The following is a 19,628-nucleotide window of genomic DNA, read 5'->3' as shown; positions in this document are numbered from 1 at the left end:
GTCTGTTCACCAGTGGGAATGGTTGTAAGATGGGCATCATTATTCTCAAAGTAAGCAAGTCTAATTATTATCTCATTTTGCAACATTTTTTCTGTGAAACAATGCCTGATACATACTACCTCAACTCAGTGTGAGAAATAAAATAAATAAAAATCTCATGAAATAGTTAGAATCCATTTGTAGTTAAAATACAACAGTGAACCAGAAGAAAGAATTAATGTCATCACTTATAAAAAATTTATGGATTCAAATTATCACAACAAAACATGTACCAAAGTTCAAATATGCTACGGTTCACTACATTGAATGATAGCATAAAAGAAGATATTCTTGGGATAAAGCAGGTTCTCGTTCCATTTATGACAGGTGTACAAAAAAATACCAGGTTTACCAGCTTTGTAGCCTGGAGGTAAAGGACACCACAGCCATTTTTGTTGAAAATGGGTTTCAATGATTCATATAGTATTTTTGGCACTCTTTCCAGAGGTATACAACACTATTTCCAGTTGAGAATAATAAATGAGATTGCTACTTTTAAAATGACTAAAAGTACAAATTTTACTGAGGTAAACACCAAATGCAGATATCATTATATACCTCTTAGAACAATTAGTCTAATTACATCATGTGCACATGGTGTTTTATACCTCTAATTTGTATCTATAATTTTGATGTGGCTAGTGTGAGATGAGTCACAAGGCGACATATGATAGAAGAATGAATTTTATAACATACAATATTGTTGTATTTCAAAATATTTTACAATCATATTAAATAAAGTAATTAATTTTAAGTCAACTATAACGGTATAGTTTTTTTTCTAAACAAACGTTTCACTATTATTATTATTATTTATTAATAATTATTATTAATATTATTATTAGTAATAATAATAATAATAATAATATTCTCTTGAATGGGATATGTTAAAAAAGATAAAACAGTTGAAACATCAAGGGCTGAAAAATTTATGCCCTGGTTAATAATAAACAAAGTAACATCAAATCAGGATGAAAGTGAGTAACATTTTTCTACTCTTAGGTTTAGTCTTCAGTTAACATAAATGTTTCAATTTTTCCTAATGCTCGTATTTTTTCACTAGAATAATTTAAGTTTTGATGTCAGAGTTCCACTGGACTGCTCAACGTGATGTTTTACGTGCTAATTGCAATTGTACTTCGGCTTATACTCAAAGATTAGGTCCCCTGTTCCAGCTTTGACCTGTTACAAGGCCAAGGTAATATGGCTAATTACAAGGCCAGTAATATGCAGCTTATCATGAAATTGGTTGTTGAATAAATGAAATTGAAAAATCAGCTTTTAAACAAAATATTAAATATATGCTCAGAATCATTGGTAAGTAAATAAAGAAATCAGAGGAAATTTTTTTATAAAAATTACATTATAACATTCACATTATCCATACTGTGGGTCACAGCTGGTTATAATAATAATATATATTCCTGCTTTAATGTGGGTAATTTTATCCTGGCATTTGGGAAGAATCTTACTGTAAATGCTTGTATCAATCTTATTAATTATTCTTGTTTTTTGAAGGCTTTAAATATTTTTATTTTGAAATTGTTAATTTTAATTAACAAACATGTTAAAATATTCAATTTTTTGGCTAGTTGCACAGTTATCAAGGTTTTAGTTTATTGAAACTGTAATTGTGCAAAAACAGGTAAAAAATTTTTGCTGTAGAAAATTAATGTAAATGAACTATATCCTTTATTTTCAAATGAACAAGCCCATGAGGGAACTTCAGCTCCCCAGTTGCTCTCAAAATTTTAAGTTAGAGACACAATTGTTAGAAAAGACTTGTATTTAAGTGACTTTGAAAATACTTCAGAGGATGAAGATTATGTGTACCATCTTCAGATGTAAGTTCTGAATCAGAAAATGTAACACATTAACCTATTTGAAAGGTATAAGTAGTACAGTTATTGAAGACAAAGGTAAAACATGACAGAGAAATATTGAACAGAGACTTGTAATATTAGCAAACAGAAGTACTTATCTGGTGAAAGCAACCAAATAAAAAGGGCAAAGTGGCTGCAAAAGAAATTATGCCTCCATATATGTGTAAAGCAAACTGTTACCAAAAAATTACTGAATTACAACACAATGACATTTTTAAGGTTTTACTGGGATTCAAGAAAGGTTCACAATTTAAAAACACAGTTCATTACATCTTACATTAAAGTAACACTATAAGAAAGATATAGAGGTACGGATGTACAAAACCAAAGGAAAATTCTTTTCATTATAGTTTAAACATAAATTATGTAAAAATAAGGGTGTGTAAAGTTATGTTTTTAAATATAACTAATACACAGTTAATGCAATTAAAATACAAGAACCTGGAGGAATTGTAGAAATAGACAAAAGAAAATGGCATACACCTGCTATAAAACACCCGAGGAGATAATTCAAAATGTTATCTTTGAAAAATGAGAGCCATTATTCACACTTGAAAACTAAGACACCATTTTTAAGTCCTGATTTTTAACTTCTTGAGAAGTTGTATTTATTTTATCTACAATTCTGTGCTGAAAATGAAATAGGTAAAGAAAAAGTATCAAAAAAGTGGTTTTACATAGTCATACACCTGCGATACTTGTGATTCGTATCTAACAAAATTAAAGGGTGAATTAACTTCAGATGGTAAAATATTTATTTAAAGTAATTATGAACTGCTCCTTAATGAATCATAGAAGTGATATGACCAAACAGTAAAGATACTCAAGATGCAAAGAATAGTAAATGTATTGACAGCTGATTTACAAAAATGTTTACCACTGTTAACAAACATCTAAAAGTTTCTACTGCAGGAAGTTGCGGACATTAATTTCACAATTTATGACATGGTTATAATGAAATATCTTCTTGGATTCTAAGATAGGCTGAACAAAACATTACCAATTAAAAAACTGAAGAAATAGTATTATGGTCAGCAAAAATTTGTATGTGTTTTATCCATATTTTACACCGACATCCACAGATAGTGTATTAGTCATAAATTCTTGTTAAGAAGGCCAAACGCATATGGAAGCAGTAAATGTCCATGCACTGATAGAATGAAACAAGAAGAAATAATGAATTTTTACAGAATGAAACAAGAAGAAATAATGAATTTTTACAGATACTGACACTTGGGAATTGACAGCAGCTGATTCGCCATTGTTCAAAAAAGTATCTTTGCAAAATACAATTATATGATTTCAAGAATTTTAAATCACTGTACAGAAATACATTTCCAATTATTTACACAAAAGTTTTTAATAAGCAGCCAATAATCCTGTCATAATTTGTTCACATTAAATTCAGCAAGAAAATATTAATGAATTATTTTATAAATTAGAGATGTTGACGAAGAATTTCTTTCAGTTAATTTATGAAAGTAATTATTTTTAATGAAGATTTAGTTCAGAATATTAGTTTTATTAATAAAATTGTGTTCATTTTGTAAATGTTCTGCTATTTTATCATTTTTATTATTAATTTTCAATATTTTGTGAATTTTTATTGTTCAATAGATATTACTACAGAAGAAATGATATTTTTTAGTTCTTTGTAAATTTTGTTGAGTGACCATAGTAAATTATATGTTGTATTACACTTTTTGGATGAGCAAAATAAATTTATATTTTTTTTAAATTACCCTTTTCTTTTAATTGTAACAGTGTTACAATATTTTACTATCTTTTTATTGCACAATTTTTTTCTTTATTGGATGAAACCAGGAGGTTGTGTTTCATTAATATAAAAAAGATTTATAAGTAACAGTAACTATTCAAGTAGCCTAAATAAAGTATTTTAGTAGAAAAGGTTGTGATGGAAGATGGTGATGAAAAAGGAAATTAGTAAAAGTGATCAAAACTTCAAACTTCAAAAATTAAGATGGTGTCCTTTACCTCCAGGCTACAGAGATATATTTCCCCTAATGCAAGGTTAAACTTCAGTTTACATATTAGTCATGGATTAGTAAATAAAACTATTAAATTTTGTGTTAATACTCATAAATTCTGATTGTTTTTAATCTACAATAATTTTGAACTCACCATGAAGAGAAAAGATATCTGATGTAAGAACCAGTGTTACAAAGCAGTGTCTTCTCCTGAAAACAAAAATAAATTAACTTTCGTTAAATTAATTTAAATTTAATGAAAAATATTTGTGATAAAATAATTATTTTACATAATTAAGTATTGAAATATTCAGCAATGTTGAATATTTTTAGTATCATATTAATGCTCAAAAGAATTTGTTTTTGAGATTTCATTTGATATTAATTATTATCTTTCATCATCATTTGTAAGTGAAATAATAAAATCTTCTTATAGTTGATCATAGAAGTTTTACAAATTTTATAATTAAAGTTAATATTTTCCCAGACAAAAATCAAATAAATTTTAGAGATACCAAAAGACAAAGTAATTGTTTCATGATGTGTATTCCATTTATCCATTTATACAAGTAATATTTGAAAATTTGATGCATCATTAAGTGAAATGAACAGGAAGTTTTTTTTTAAATAGTAGCGTGATTTACTTCATTCAATCACTTGCTATTTTACTTTATACCTGTTTTTGTTATTGTATTTTCTCTTCTTAATTTTGTATTGGTACTGATAGTAACATATATTGTTACTACCATTAATATGACTTGTCAGAACATCGCTGTTTGATACTGTTAAAACTTCTCTCAGGTTTATATACTTTTAATATTGTCCTCAAAAGTGGTCCTGTTGTTATTCACTTGTGATAAAAAAAATCTTGCTTTTCTCTATAAATACTTTTAAGAAATATTTCACATTATTCGTTACAGCTGCATTATATTAACAGCTGGAACATATGTTTAGATATAGTCTTTGTCTAGCAGTGGTTGTGAAAGGGCGTGTTTTCTACCTTAGTAAATGCCTCGGCAGAAATTTGCATCAGTAAAATACAAATCAAATTTTGGCTTCACGTAGGCCTCAAACAGACATCTTCACATCCAACCTATCATGATTCCCTCAAACTAACTAACCGAAACCGCGGAAGCGTGAACCCCGCGCCTAATACAGATTTGACAACATCGTTCATGACTGTGAATGCCTCAGAAAACAAACGAGGTTAAAGTTAAATCAGTGCTACACTCAAACCAATCAAAATTATGTTTTACGCAACATAGAAATTCAGACCTACATCCAAACAAGTCGACCAGTTTAAGTGACCTAAATAGGGGAACAAAACCTCATTCCGGTCCGCGAAGGAGTTGGGGGACAAACGCCGCACCTCCACCCAGTCCCATCTAAGTGTCTCGCGTGGCATTACCAAGTCACGATCAGGAACTAACAGTAGGATCTTTGTCGCCAACTTTGAACAATACCAAGTCTCCACGCTTCCAACACGCCGGAAAGTGGCCGGCGAAGAGCAACCTATTAAACCTCACCCACCATAGTGTCATCCGGGAGCAAATCATTCAGCAAAATATTAAGGAGACGGTCCTAATGAATTACCACACCCTCGTGGGTTGACAAAGCTGACAGTAGGGCATCTTTCCTGCGCTTATGTCCAAGGGTTCTATACACAACGCCCCAAGAATCTCTATTCCCTTACTTCTGAACGAAGGAGCGCCCGAAATTACGCTTAGAGGACCTAATGCTATGAAAGTACCTTGTCCTCGCTCTGCGTTAATCTGCAGTTAGGGCCGCACGCCGATCGGGATCACCCTCTCGTTGCTCAGCTCTTCTGAGTCGGTTCACAGATTGCTTCATTGCTCTCAGATTCCGAGACCACCACCAACCAGAAATACGTTCCCGGCCAGTGCCTCTAGGAATGGCGTCTTCAGCCGCCGCCACCACCGCAGAAGTGAAATTTTCTGCCAGGATATCTTTTGGCAGACCGTCAAGGTCTCGGGAAAAATCTCCAGTCTGGACTCCAACAAAGACAAGAATTTCAGCCAGTCCGCCTCCCCTTCAGGAAGCACCCGCGGTGAACAGAAAAGTGTCCCTCATGGCCATCGTGCAGCTCATCCACTATTTCGAATAGTATCAACCGATGATCGCTAGAACAGTCGTCGACCAGACCAGTCAAGGACTCTGCCAGGGATGTCCCTACCAATGATAATGTCAATATTTGTACCTGAAAAGGCCCGTCGTAAGTGGCCAACTGGTCTGTAGCATTAAAGACTTCAAAATTGTGCTGCGCGATGAAACTGTCAATAAGGCCACCACCATGATCAGTGATTCCACTGTGCCAGAAAAGCGACTTCGCATTAACATCAGCAGTAATAAGGATCCGACCACTGCCCACAATACGAAGGAACCTATCCCATCTCGCTAGGTGTTCCTCAGTAGGATCCCTGAATTGGAAATATGAATTAGCAACTGTAAGGTTCAGTCCGCGAATGGCAAGTTTGACCACAACATGATGCGCATCAGAAACCTGCCGTATAAAGACACTATCAAGCGACTTCCTGCACAGAATAGCAGACATATAGGGATGCTCTACACAAACCTTTTTCCAGCTGTGAAAGCGAGGCAGATTACCCCTAATTACATATGGGTACTGCAGAAAGACAGCATCGAAGCTCCGTCACTCTGCAATCTCACCTAACTCAACCTGGACTACCAAAGCACCCTGGGCATTTAGTTGACCGAACCTTCTAGGCCTAGAACTTCTTCAGGCCGTGAGGCAAGATTTTCGTACCTCTCGACAAGAGCTGTTAAAGCCGCTCGGAAGAATTTGAGTCGGAGCAATAATTTCCTCTAGCAGCTCTAGTACACTTGGGATTCACTAAATAGGAAGATAACCCATCCAGTTCTGCCAAAACATCACGGGTCAAAGGAGGAGCTGCCAGGCTTGCCCGCGGCTTGCAAAAACTCTTCAATAAGTGGGTTCATACCCTCCCGGGTGGTCACCCCTATATCTACCTCAAACTATCGTTGTCAGGACCAGTGTTCGAGGAGGTCGAAGGATAAGGCTCCAGCCCCCTCCTCCGGTTAGGCTTCTTACCTACCTCACTAACATCTGTCATGGTCGGAGATCACCTGACCTAACAGTATACGAAAACAATTCTCGCTGTATTCCATCTATTACAGATATTGGGCTCAAGCCCACAAGCTTGACGACTACCCGCAGCGAGGCACGGGCAACTGGAGATCTTCTGTATTCTCCTGTCACTCTTTGCACCTCTTCGCCGCTACTGGATCAAATGTGTGAAATCAAAGATCAACACACAATTACAGATTACGGCCCCCCGCTCTAAAAGAGCGTGAGCAGGACTAAGGGTAAAGGTCCCTTTGCTCGTAACAGGGACTTGCGACCAAGAGTCGTTTCCACTCTTTTCGCCACGATGAGGCGGGTGCTCGAATAAATCCTGCGCCAAAATCTCTGAATCCCCGTGAAAAGGATTACGAATCGAATAGTCAAAAAACACCTAGTCGCCCCGACGGGAAAAAGCCGGAAGCCGCGTCCTCGAAGGAGAGCGCCGGGAACGACTTTCTTGCGAGGATGTCAATAAAGCACGCCCTACCCGAAATTTTGGCTGAATTTCCCCGTTTATTACAGACGAAATCTAGGGACCTACACCAATCCTTGATTGAATACCTCATGATCTTACTCATCCGGTATGGCTAGGCAAACTGCGACTGCTGCAGTGGAATGCGTGTTGCGTAGCAGACAAGACGGCGGAGCTATGCCGTCTGGCCGATGACATACAAATTTATGTGATACTGTTAGCAGAAACGCACCTCAAGCCGAACAAATCACTGACCCTTCGGAACTATTTCACTTACAGAACCGGCAGGGTAGTGCCACGCCGTAGCCCCGCCAATAGCGGAAGCGCTATTTTAGTCCACAGACGAATCACGCATATGCGGATCGAGGTTCACACCGATGTCATGAAACAGACCTGCATACATGTGCAACATCTAGGCGCAGTATACAGACATGTCTCGGCATGTAACAGACCGAACTCATCTGTACCCGGCGCTAACCTAGATGCCGTGCTGGAAAATTGGGAAGGTCCCTTCATACTCATGGAAGATCTCATTTCTAAGCACTCGTCTTGGAATAGCCACGTATTAAATGCTAATGGCAGGTTGTTATGCGAAGAAGCGACGGCCCGCAGGCTAGTCGTCACAGGCCCTGAAGTGCCCACCTTCGTGAGTGCAAATGGTCGGTCGAGAACTGACGTGCTCGACATCGCGAAATTCTATCTGAGAGCGATAGAAATGCCGTTCGCAATAAAAATGATCGAGGGCCTCACCTCGAAGCAATCTCCGGTCTTACTGGAGTTGGACCTAACAGGGGCCGGGCGAGACCCACCACCAACTCCCCGAAGGTCAGTGAACTGGAAGGTTCCATGAAGCTCTCCAACGGAATTTTAGGCCGGTAGATCCAGAACTCCTGACCACACCGGAGGACATCGACGACACGGTCGATCGCGTCACGTTGTCCGTAAACGAGGCTCTGTCTTATAGCACTACAGAGAAGGCAGCACGACCCCTCCGTAACGATCTCCCACTTCACATTTCCGAGACAATCTTGAAAAGCGCCGGCTGAGGAGGAGATATCGCCTCACCCTGTCACCCGACAACAAGCAAGCGAAGGAAAGAAGCCTCGCCATCCGGTGCTGGGACGACGAGGTTTCTTGGCTTATTCCGAGTCAGATCGGGCGAAGGTTTTCGCGGATAAACTGGAGGAACAGTTCACTCCAAACCCCACCGGCCCGAACAAAGACCATGCAACCGAGGTGGACTCTTTCCTCGCGGACTACTTCGCTCAGGTAGAGGAAGCTCCCCGCGAAATAAACCACGTCACTGAAGCAGAAGTGACCGCAGTTATCAAAGACACAAGCCCCGATAAATCCTCAGGGGTGGATGTGATCAAGGCCCGAGCATATCGGAACGGTCCCCCCGCTCTCATAGCGACCATGGCCACCCTTTTCACGTCCATTTTGTACGTAGGGTATTTTCCAGAATGCTGGAAAACGGCGAAGGTGATATGCCTGCTCAAACCGGGGAAAAGTCTATATTCTTCCCGGAACTACAGGCCGATCTCCTTACTACCGATATTGTAAAAGTTGTTCGAAAAAATTTCCTCGAGCGACTACGGCGATGTCTGGGGCCGGAGGATCGGTCTGAGCAGTTCGGGTTCAGAGAAGACCATTCGACGACCCTCCAACTAGTTCGAATGGTGGATAGCCTTGTCGGAGGCTTGAATACGCACGCGGTGACCGCAGCCGTTTTCTTGGATATGGCTAAAACCTTGGATAGATTTGGCATGACGTCTACTATATAAACTCGCTCAAACGACGGTCCTTGGCCGCCATGTCAAGCTAATAAGGTCTTACCTACTGGGAAGACAGTTCGCAGTACGCGTAGGGGGATCCTTATCAACTACCAGGGCGATAACCGCCGGGGTTCCCCAGGGGGCAGTCCTTTCGTCAATTCTGTATACTGCATATACAAAGGATATGCCGTTGTCGGAAGGCGTTAACACCGCTTTATACGCCGATGAGCGTATAAAAGAGATGTGCGCGTAAAGTTGTTACAATTCATAAATGTATCGACATAGTTTTTTTGTTTTTTTTTACCAAAATTAAATCAATTTTATTTACCCCAATATAACACCCTTACTAGTAAGGGTGCTTAATAAATAATTAAACATTTAGTTGGGGTGTATTTTATTCAAATCAAATGTAAAATAAATACACGAACCAATATTAATTTAATCTATCCCATTATAAAATCCTACAATAGTATAGATATAGATAAAATCTAACGTCCAAACGAGTGCTTAATAATAACTGAATACATGGTTTTGTTGTATTATGCTCCAAAGGTGTTCTCAACAGGAAATAGATAAGACGCCGCTACGTAGCCAGACCCTTTTCATTGTCTACGGTTAAGTTAGTGAAAGTCTACAATTAAATAACAAAATGAAATAAAATAAACCCTTTAAACCAAATCCATTGACTTTGTATTTTGTTGTTCCCAACCTAATTTAATACTCACTATTACTAACGGAAATGTATTTTACCTAACCAGTGTTAACTATTAGTAGACCACTTAATTAATTCAAAATGATAAATCAAATTGTTAACTTTCACATTTTATTGAAAACATCTTAATCTAAGCCCATATTATTCTAATTAATATTTTTAAACATTATTAGGTTTACAACAAAAACGCGGGAACGTTAAGACCGATTTTGGCGCGCTTCATAAAAATAAAAAAAAAAACAGATTAAAATTTTATAAAAATTTAATAAGTAGGTAGGTTGAAAAATGAGAAGTTTGTCATATTGTCCTCAACGCAGCTCTGCTACATCTTTCTAACACGCCTCCTTTTTATGTCTGTTTCAGGTGAACCAGCACAATGACGGTGTCCACGCGATCCCACCAAATTCTTCCCGGACACACCTGTATCCGAAAAGCTTCCTCCAAACATTAGGGCCCCCCACGGAAGGCAAATTCCTGTTTGACCGAAATGCTCTAGCACCGAAAGGACTTCAGAGGACGGACTGAAGGGGAATATTGCCGGAAATACAAAGCACATACACGCTTAGTATACCCGTATCAGCCTCAGTTAATTGTTTCTCACTGGTCTAAGGGACCGGAACGCAAATACGAAATCCGTCCATAAATAAAATCTATAACCGCCACAAAACAAGACTGCAAGGTTGGAATTTACTTCAAAAACATACAAAAACTTCGGGCTTTAGAAGCCGACAAAAAGAACTTTCTCAGTACTTTATTAATGAAAATACTTCCGTTTATTGCACAAATATTGATGAGCTTATGTTGCACTTGGGACAAGTTCATAAACCTGAGGACTGGCGCCTTTTCATAGATTCGTCCAAGTATAGTTTAAAAGTGGTTCTACTACACAACGGTAACAAATATCCTTCTATATCAATCGCTTATGGTATTAATTTGAAAGAGACGTATGATGTGATGAAAGACGTTCTTGAAAAAATAAATTATAAAAACATTGCTGGAACATATATGGTGATTTGAAAGTTACAGCTCCTTTGTTAGGCTATACTAAGTACATGTGTTTTCTTTGTGAATGGTACAGCCGAGCTAGGGATAAACATTATGTTACCAAAGAATGGAAGAAACGCGACAACTTAACTCCAGATGGGAAAAATATTATTCATGAGCCCTTAGTTGAACCCAAAAAAATATTTTTACCTCCTCACCATATCAAGCTAGGACTAATGAAAAAATTTGTAAACGCAATGAAGAAGGATAGTTGCGGATTTTTGTACATCACGCAGAAATTTCCGAATGTAAGTGAAGGAAAAATTAGAAGGAATATTTGATGTCCTCAAATAAGAAAATTGGTCAAAGATGTTGTATTTAACTCACTATTAAATAATGTAGAAATTGCAGTTTGGGTTTTTTTTTAAAGACGTTTGCAAAGATTTTCTCGGCAAAAAAAAACCCGACAATTACCATGATATTGTTAATCAACTTCTTATTTCATATAAAGCTATGAGAAATAATATGTCTTTGAAACTACACTTCCTCCACTCAAACCTGGATTTTTTCCCGGACAACCTCGGAGACTTAAGTGACGAACACGGTGAACGTTTCCACCAATACATTTCGGTGATGGAAAGCTGCTACAAAGGAAAATGAAATAACTAGCATGCTAGCCGATAACTGTTGGATATTAAATCGGGATGTGCCTGAGGCTATTTATAAAAGAATAGCATCAGCGAAATCGTTCTAACACAGGTACGGCAATGCAAAATTATAAATTTTACACAATTAACTATATTTTCCCTTAATTTTTTTTGAAGTGTAATTTATTTAAAACTAAGGGTGATTGAAAAATTGTATTTATAGATCTGTAATGTATGCAAAAAAAATCAATTCAAGAAATGGTATCACACTTATATAAATATTAAAAAAAATTATTTTTGTCTATCAGTGTAATGAAATTGTTAAGAATACAAAAACACTGACTAGTTGTTCTCAAGAAAAAATAAAAATGTGCAAGCGATTCATTTCTGAGGACCATATTCTACATCTACCAGTAAGTTGCCTAATTTCATAGCCAACAGTACACAAGGGACTATTTTCTGACCTGCTTAAATCTAACCTTCATGAGTCGGTTGGAAGGTTATCAGTTTGGCTTACAAATTTTAACCACTCCAAACAAGCAGGATATGATTCAGCAAATCTCTGATTATAAAACTAAATTTTGTAAATAAATCTTCAATCAGATCCGAACACAATAATGCATTATATAAATTACAATTATAAAATATAAATCACAAAAACAGATAAGATAAAAAATAGATGCGCTTTGTCTATATTAATTATTTAAATACAAATGCGTGAAATAATGTAAAAGTAAATATAAAAAATTAGTTCAAAAATTAATTAAGAACCCACTATTCAAAATAGTTATTTTATGCACGTATCCGTGTACACATGTACGAGATGCAGAGATATTGTGTTGTTTTTTTTTTAATTAACAGAGTATTATTGTTTTTAAATATATTATGTATATATGTTTTTAAATATGACTTCCCTTCATAAATTCCTCCAGGTAAAAAAATGAAAAAAGGAACAGAAAAGATGTGAGATAACTTAAAAAACAAATTCAAAAATTTGTTCAGGATGTAAAAAACAGCATTTTTTTGCAATGAAAAACTTTTATTCAGTTCCATAAAGACTACACATACACCAAAACCATGCAAATATATTTCAGGTTTTTATTTCAACTTATTCCTTCATTCTTTATTATAAATACTGCTTTTTTATTAGGTTTAGATTACCAGATTTTTAATACAAATAATGTTTTAACAAGAGAATGTATATTAGACTGAATGAGTTAATAAGTCTACAATAAGTCTGCCTTCCAAACTGTATGCACTTTTCTTACACTGTGCTAGGTAGAGATATTACATGCTTTACAGACGATGAAATTTTCTTTTATTTATGAGTTCTCACACCTCAGGTGTCCTAGGTCAGCATATCAACACGGTGATCAGTTTCATATCTATCAACAGATGGCAGGTATTGTTCTGACTCACTACAATCATCTTTTTAGAATAGACATAAAATGAAGGAGCACACATTGACGAACACAGCATCCAAAATTGTTTATTAAATAAAAATACAAAAAACCAAATCACAAATTAGTTCTAAAACACAGGATATATTGTTTAACTACGTACTAAAAAGGTTAAGTCAATGAAGTGCCACCACTAACTGGGCTGAAGGAGGAACTGATAATTATTACAGGTGTTTAATTTCCTTAAAGTTTGAAAGTCAATCAGTTATTTTTAGTATCTTTAAAGCAACAAATCCTTGGAAAGTGTTTGATAATATAAAGTTGTATTTATTTTAATAAGTTTTAGGAAAATGGTGTTAAAATATAGGGGAGGGGGATATTTTACAATCAGAAAATGTTTTCCTTTATTCAATTATTTTTAGAATGAAATACAGTCATCTAGTAACATGGAATAAAATAGAATACTTACTATAAAAAAAATCTGATATTTTTTTAAGAGGAAAAAGAATTATTTATAAAAGAATCAGGTAGCTATGGTATGTGAAGAAATGAAGAAAGAAAAACAAGTATGGAGTCTGTAACTGCTGCTTTTCAGTTTTTCTATGGAAGAAGTAATTAAGGATCTTCAAAAATAATTAAAAGAAAAATAATAAATAAGGGATGGCAAATTTACTTTTTTAATAGCTGACTTCAAAAAACCACATAAAAAAGTAAAATAAAATAATAATAATTTTTTTCAGTTTTTCTTAATTATAATTTAAGGAAAATTTCTTAATTTACACCATATTAAAATCAGGTAACCATTAATTTGGGATAAGCATTAGAAATTAAAAATTTTAAAGAATTTAAAGGATATTTTTTTAGATATGTTTATATGTCAATTTATTTATTAGTTTTTAAAAGTTTTTTTTTCAGTTTACCATTTTTTTTTTTTTTTTTTTTTTTTTTTAATTTTATGGGCTTACAAAAATGCTGCCATATTATAAAAATAGAATTTTTTAATGAAACATATACTTGAAAATCCTGAGACAACAAAAATATAAGGAATTTGACAAACAATGAAATTACTGTATGAACAAGAGTTATGGGTTTCTATAATGTAGGAATGCATATTATTTTTACCTTAGTTTTTCTCAATAAAGTTTCTTAAATTTTTATTCAGAAGTTCTTTAAACATCATTATTACATAAGACTATAAATCATTACACAATAATGATTCAATATTAAAGATGATAATATAAAAAAAAGGAAAAAAATAATCAAATGTAGACGACAATTCTTCATTTTAAAGTTTTCCACTTGGTTATGTGAAAAATGTGCAACAGGATACTTAGAGAAACCTGCTCTACAAGCAGATGAAAGAATTAGACAAAAATCTTCCATTTGATAAGATTTAAATGTACATAAAAAATTACAAGATGAATTGTTGAGAACCTCCCTTTTTCTAAAGTCTGTTAAAACATTTTGGAAGAAATAATCAATGTTATCAGTTACAGATTCAATTTTAAAATAAATAAGATTAAAAACAAAAATAAACATAAAAGAAAGGAAGTTTTATTACATAAATATGTGATAGGTGGGAACACAATGTATGGGAATACAAAAAATGGTTCTTTTATCCTAAAAAGTGGATGAAATGTGGAGCTTCCAAAGTTGATCAAGCTTCTAAAATTTCCAAACAACTTACACTGAGAAAATTATTCTTCATGGTTTCAAAATAAATATATTTATTATAATAATGAAGATTTGTGATATATTATGATGGTATGTAGACACAATGAAATAAAAATACTGAAAATGATACTGTTTTCATCGCTATTCGAGATACACATTTATTTGTAAAATAGAGAAGAGAAGTAACATTATTAAACATTAAAACAAGTTAATATATCAGAAGTTACAGTATTTTGAAGAAGCTGTTGAATTAGAAAGGATTTATATTCTAGATTTTAGAAGGTTCAGGTTTACCAGACAGATACCTTAGACTGGTTTTGTTTGCAACCTTCTAGAAAAGAAACAAGAGTCCCTAGACACTATCACAGAGAACTTACAAGCAATTTTGGAAAGAGGGAATGATACATCAAAACAAATACTTTATTAGAAGTCGAATGGGACTAGAACATATTCTGTCTGGCGATTTAGTGCATATTTATGTTACCAATAATGTTAACTTAATTTTATTAAATAAATATTTTACACTACTTATAAATATACATCCAGGAATTTGTGAATGGCCTACTAATATATAAATATATATAATATTGCTAAATATTACAGTAAGTGTTAATTGAGAAACAATCAGTAAAAGGGATAACAGATACCAATCTAATCTGCACTAACTAATATGATGGAAATAAAATATCAATGTTTTTTTTCTATTATATATTCAATAATAAATTTCAAACTGAGCAATACAAGCTAAGAAAAATAATCTGATAGGGTTACTGACGGATTTCTGGGAATAATGAATTGATGCTATTCTGCGCCGTGGTCCTCTACTAAAAGTACTATAACAACCATAAACAGAAGAATGTAATAACAATAATTCCCACCGCAACGTGGTTCGATCCATACTAGTAATGGGAAGAATCGTGAACGAGTCGTTCCTTCGATCCGAATCTTTATACTGAACGAAAAAATTTAGAATCAGTTTGCAGGAGAAACCGAATCTTTTTACGATTTTTAACAATGAAATGGATAGGCGACAGGAAACCAAATCTTTCTCAATTACGATTCGATTCGATTCGATTCATAGCAATCTTTCTTATGCATAGCTTGTAGTGGGGGATCCTCCTACCACACCAAATTCTAGCCTGCGTTTATTTTGTTTATTGTTTTCCACACGAGACGCATAACTTATTACATCACCATCACTAATGTTTATTGACATTCGGCAAATTTATTACTTCTGATTATAAAATATTTTCATTAACTCTCCTATTTAACCGAGTTAATCTTAAACAATTAAATTTTATCTTAAGCCCCATAAAACAATTTTTTTATCATCAACTACAGCGAATGAGAGCCAAATTTTTTTTTTCAACTCATTAAAAGTATTTATATATTTTTTTCTCTTCTTAACCTTCGGAAGAACCGTCAGGAATTACTTCAGAAGGTGAATAAGGGTGATATGTATGAGTGTAAATGAAGTTTAGTCGTGTAGTCTCAGGTCGACTAGTTCTGAAATGTGTGGTTAATTGAAACCCAACCACCAAAGATCACCGGTATCCACGATTTAGTATTCAAATCCGTATAAAAGTATCTACCTTTACTAGGACTTTAACCTTAGAATTCTCGATTTCGAAATCAGCTGATTTGCGTAAACGCGTTCACTACTAGCCCAAGTAAAAGTATTTATAACTAGAAAATTTATCTTTAACTAATTTCTCTAAAGCTATAAATGACAAAATGAATAATTTAAAATAATATAGCTTGTACCATACCTTATTTTTGAGCTATCCATTGATTCCGTCTTTGTTTTTTTTATCACATCGATGTTATTTTATATTTACTTTATGTTTTTACTAATCGCGCACAGTTACTTACACAGACACATACAAAAATGTTGTTTTTAAAAATTGTTGGTTTTATTATCACAAAAGAATAATGAAAAAAAAATTAAGCAAAATAAATAATTAGTTAATACCTTTCAAATAAACTTTATAGTATTTTACATATTTACATGTAGAAATATAATTTTTTTGAAATTCTTTGATGTAAGTCTATTTCGCCTTTCTGTTATTAACTGTACCGCTTTTGAAAAAATTCGTTCACAGGGAACAGAGGTTGCAGGAATGCAAAGTCTAGTTTGCATTATTTTAAATAATCTTGAATAAATTAACTGCCTTTCTTTCCACCAAGAGAGAGGATTTTGTGTTCTTGAGATGAGCGGTTCATTTATATATTTATCTAGCTCTAAAATTCCTGCTACTGTTGGGTTTGAATTAGTTAAAACTGGTGTAACTTTTTTATCAAAATATTCCCTTGCAGTTGAAATGGAGGGTTCAATAATTACGGTTTCAAACCTATCGCCTTGTTCTATCTGAATACTTCGAACAAAGTGAAAGTTTTGTGTAAGCATTTTGGTAAGATGCTTCATCTTTAGAACCTTGTTTTTTTAAAACGAGGATCTAATAGCATGATTTCAAGCAAAATATTATTATTTTCAACATCCTTAAATCTATGTTGCAGTTGGTCTAACATCTTGTAACATACTTTAACGATTTCAGAATTCTGAGTAGAAGATTTAATGTTAAGTACATGTCTTGTCATCGCTCTCGCCAATAAACAGATTTTTGAAATAGTGACAGTTTTTTGAGAACTTATTTCAATAGTTATCTCTTCAAACATTTTCAATAATTTGCATATTTCAGCTATAACTGTCCACTCATCAAATGAAATATTATTTTGAATAGGATTCACCAAAGCGATAGTCGAAATTAGTGGTTCTTTTGTTTTTAATAATCTATTAAACATGTGCAGGAGTGAGTTCCATCGGGTAGGCACTTCCTGTTTTAATTTTAATTCTTTAAAATTCATTTGTCGCTGCATGTTTTGCAGTTTGGAGGCAGCATGAGAACTTCGTTTAAAAAATACGACAATTGCCTTCGATTTTACCACAATTGTTTTTACTTCAGACACTGCTGCTTGGACAATTAAATTAATTGTATGCGCTAAACAAGGAATATGGCGTAGCTGACAATTGCAAATAGCAGCTTTTAAATTTGCTGCATTGTCACTAACAACGAGCAATGTTTTCAGCCGTATGTTGACTGTAGATTTCCATACAAGTAAGTAATGGGTTTTTAAATTGCAATCATGGTCAATGAAATGGATAGTTATGGCCATATAATTATTATCTGAAACTGATGTCCAACTGTCAGTGGTTATTGCGCATGCTTCTATATTATATAATGACTTACGAATCTCACAAGAAATTCTATCATATAATTGTGGAATTAAACTAGTTGTAATTGTTTTCCGACAAGGAAGCGAATACCCAGGGATTAATATATGAACAAACTTCTTGAATTCTTCATCCTCAACGAGTGAAATAGGTTGATATTCTTTAGTTATTAACCTAATTAATTGAATATCTAACGCTCGGCTTTTACTTTGAGGTTGAGGTTTATACTTTGAGGTTGGTTGAGGTTTTGTAACAAAAGAAGTAAGGGACAACTGTTGTGTTTTGTTTCTTTTTTAGAACAAAGATGTTATTGGATGCACAGAAGAAGGATTAGGCGATTCAACAAGGTTTGTTTAAGGGCTAATTGCTGCGATTCATTTGGTTCAGTCGCAGTAGACATAGTAAGATTTAAGTTATAATGCATTTCTGAAACATAATCAGGACAAGGATTTTTTTGTCTTGAAATATCAACTCCTGGGTGTTTAACTTTAATATGACGAGATAGATTACTAGTCGTCCCACCGGCATAGGATACTGAACTACGACAAAGATTACACAAAGCTTTTCCAGGGCTTGCTTCGGAAAAGCATGTCCAGATGTGACTTCTTTTTCTGCAGCTCAGGTTTATAAATTTAAAAACAAAATATTCTTTTCTAAAAGTGCTTATAAAATATCTACTTACGTAAAACCTAATGATTTAAAAAAATAATACCGATAAACATTTCGAAAAAAATCGTCTTCTGTTTATGTAAATTATTAAAAAGCTTACGAAATTGAGTAGGCCCAAATAAAAAAAATATAGACAAACTAAAAACACAACTCTAAATAGAACACCCAAAAATTATGCACCACGAAAACAGAATCAACTGTCGTCTTTTATACGTCTACTAAGAATAACTGTAAAATATATCTTGAGCATGACAGTATGCGCAAAAGAACGACAGTAATTAATATTGTGCAACATAGCTTCCCGCCCGAATGAAATTAAAAGAAAAAAGAATAATGATGTCATATAGAATGCGTGCGTAACAGTTTAAATTTTCCCTTCTCTGTTTAGCGATGAGGTTTGTTGATATAAGCTTATTTTCATAAAGGAATCGAATAAGAGATGAAATAAGGAGAATCGTTGTGTAGATGGAAGGGAATAGAGCATGCGTATTAGAAGTGATAGGCTTCTAAGCCTCCTTTATGAATCATGAGACCTTGCCGTTGGTGAGGGGGCTTGAGTACTCAATGATACAGAGTAGCTGGACCGAAGGTGCAACCATATCGGAGAGGTATCTGTTGAGAGCCAGAATAAGGAATGATTCCTGAAAGAGGGCAGCAGCTCTTTCAGTAGTTGTTAGGGGCGTGAGTCAGGACGACTTAAACGGCCATATCAACATCACTCAGTCCTCTGAGTACTGCGCAGCTGAAAGCATTGGAAAACTACAGCTGCTTTTTTTCCAAGAAAATGTAACTCTCTGCATTTTCATATAGCAATGATGGAGGCGCCTTCCTTGGTAAAATATTCCGGAGCTAAACTAGTCCCCTGTTCGGATCTCGGGGTGGGGACTACTAAGGAGGGGGTCACCAGAAAATTAAAAAATAACATTCTACGAGTCGGAGCGTGGAATGTTAGAAGTTTAAAAAAGGTTGGTAGGCTGGAAAATTTAAAAAGAGAAATGGATAGGATAAATGTGGATGTAGTAGGAATTA

General features: G+C 34.4%; 1 protein-coding gene across 1 annotated transcript in view; it reads right to left on the bottom strand.

The window, feature by feature from the left end:
- Window positions 1-15,596, bottom strand: part of LOC142319866 (uncharacterized) — a 90,572-nt gene extending 74,976 nt beyond the window's left edge. Inside the window, exons 1-2 of the mRNA XM_075357540.1 lie at window positions 15,474-15,596; window positions 4,065-4,120 (exon numbers count right to left, since the gene is read on the bottom strand). Of these exons, the coding sequence (XP_075213655.1) occupies window positions 4,065-4,120; window positions 15,474-15,596 (179 nt within the window). The remainder of the gene's footprint in view (window positions 1-4,064; window positions 4,121-15,473) is intronic.
- Window positions 15,597-19,628: the final 4,032 nt, after the last annotated feature.

Source organism: Lycorma delicatula, chromosome 2 (assembly GCF_047948215.1).
Source record: "Lycorma delicatula isolate Av1 chromosome 2, ASM4794821v1, whole genome shotgun sequence".
NCBI lineage: Eukaryota > Metazoa > Arthropoda > Insecta > Hemiptera > Fulgoridae > Lycorma > Lycorma delicatula.
This window is presented reverse-complemented; position numbering and strand designations above follow the sequence as displayed.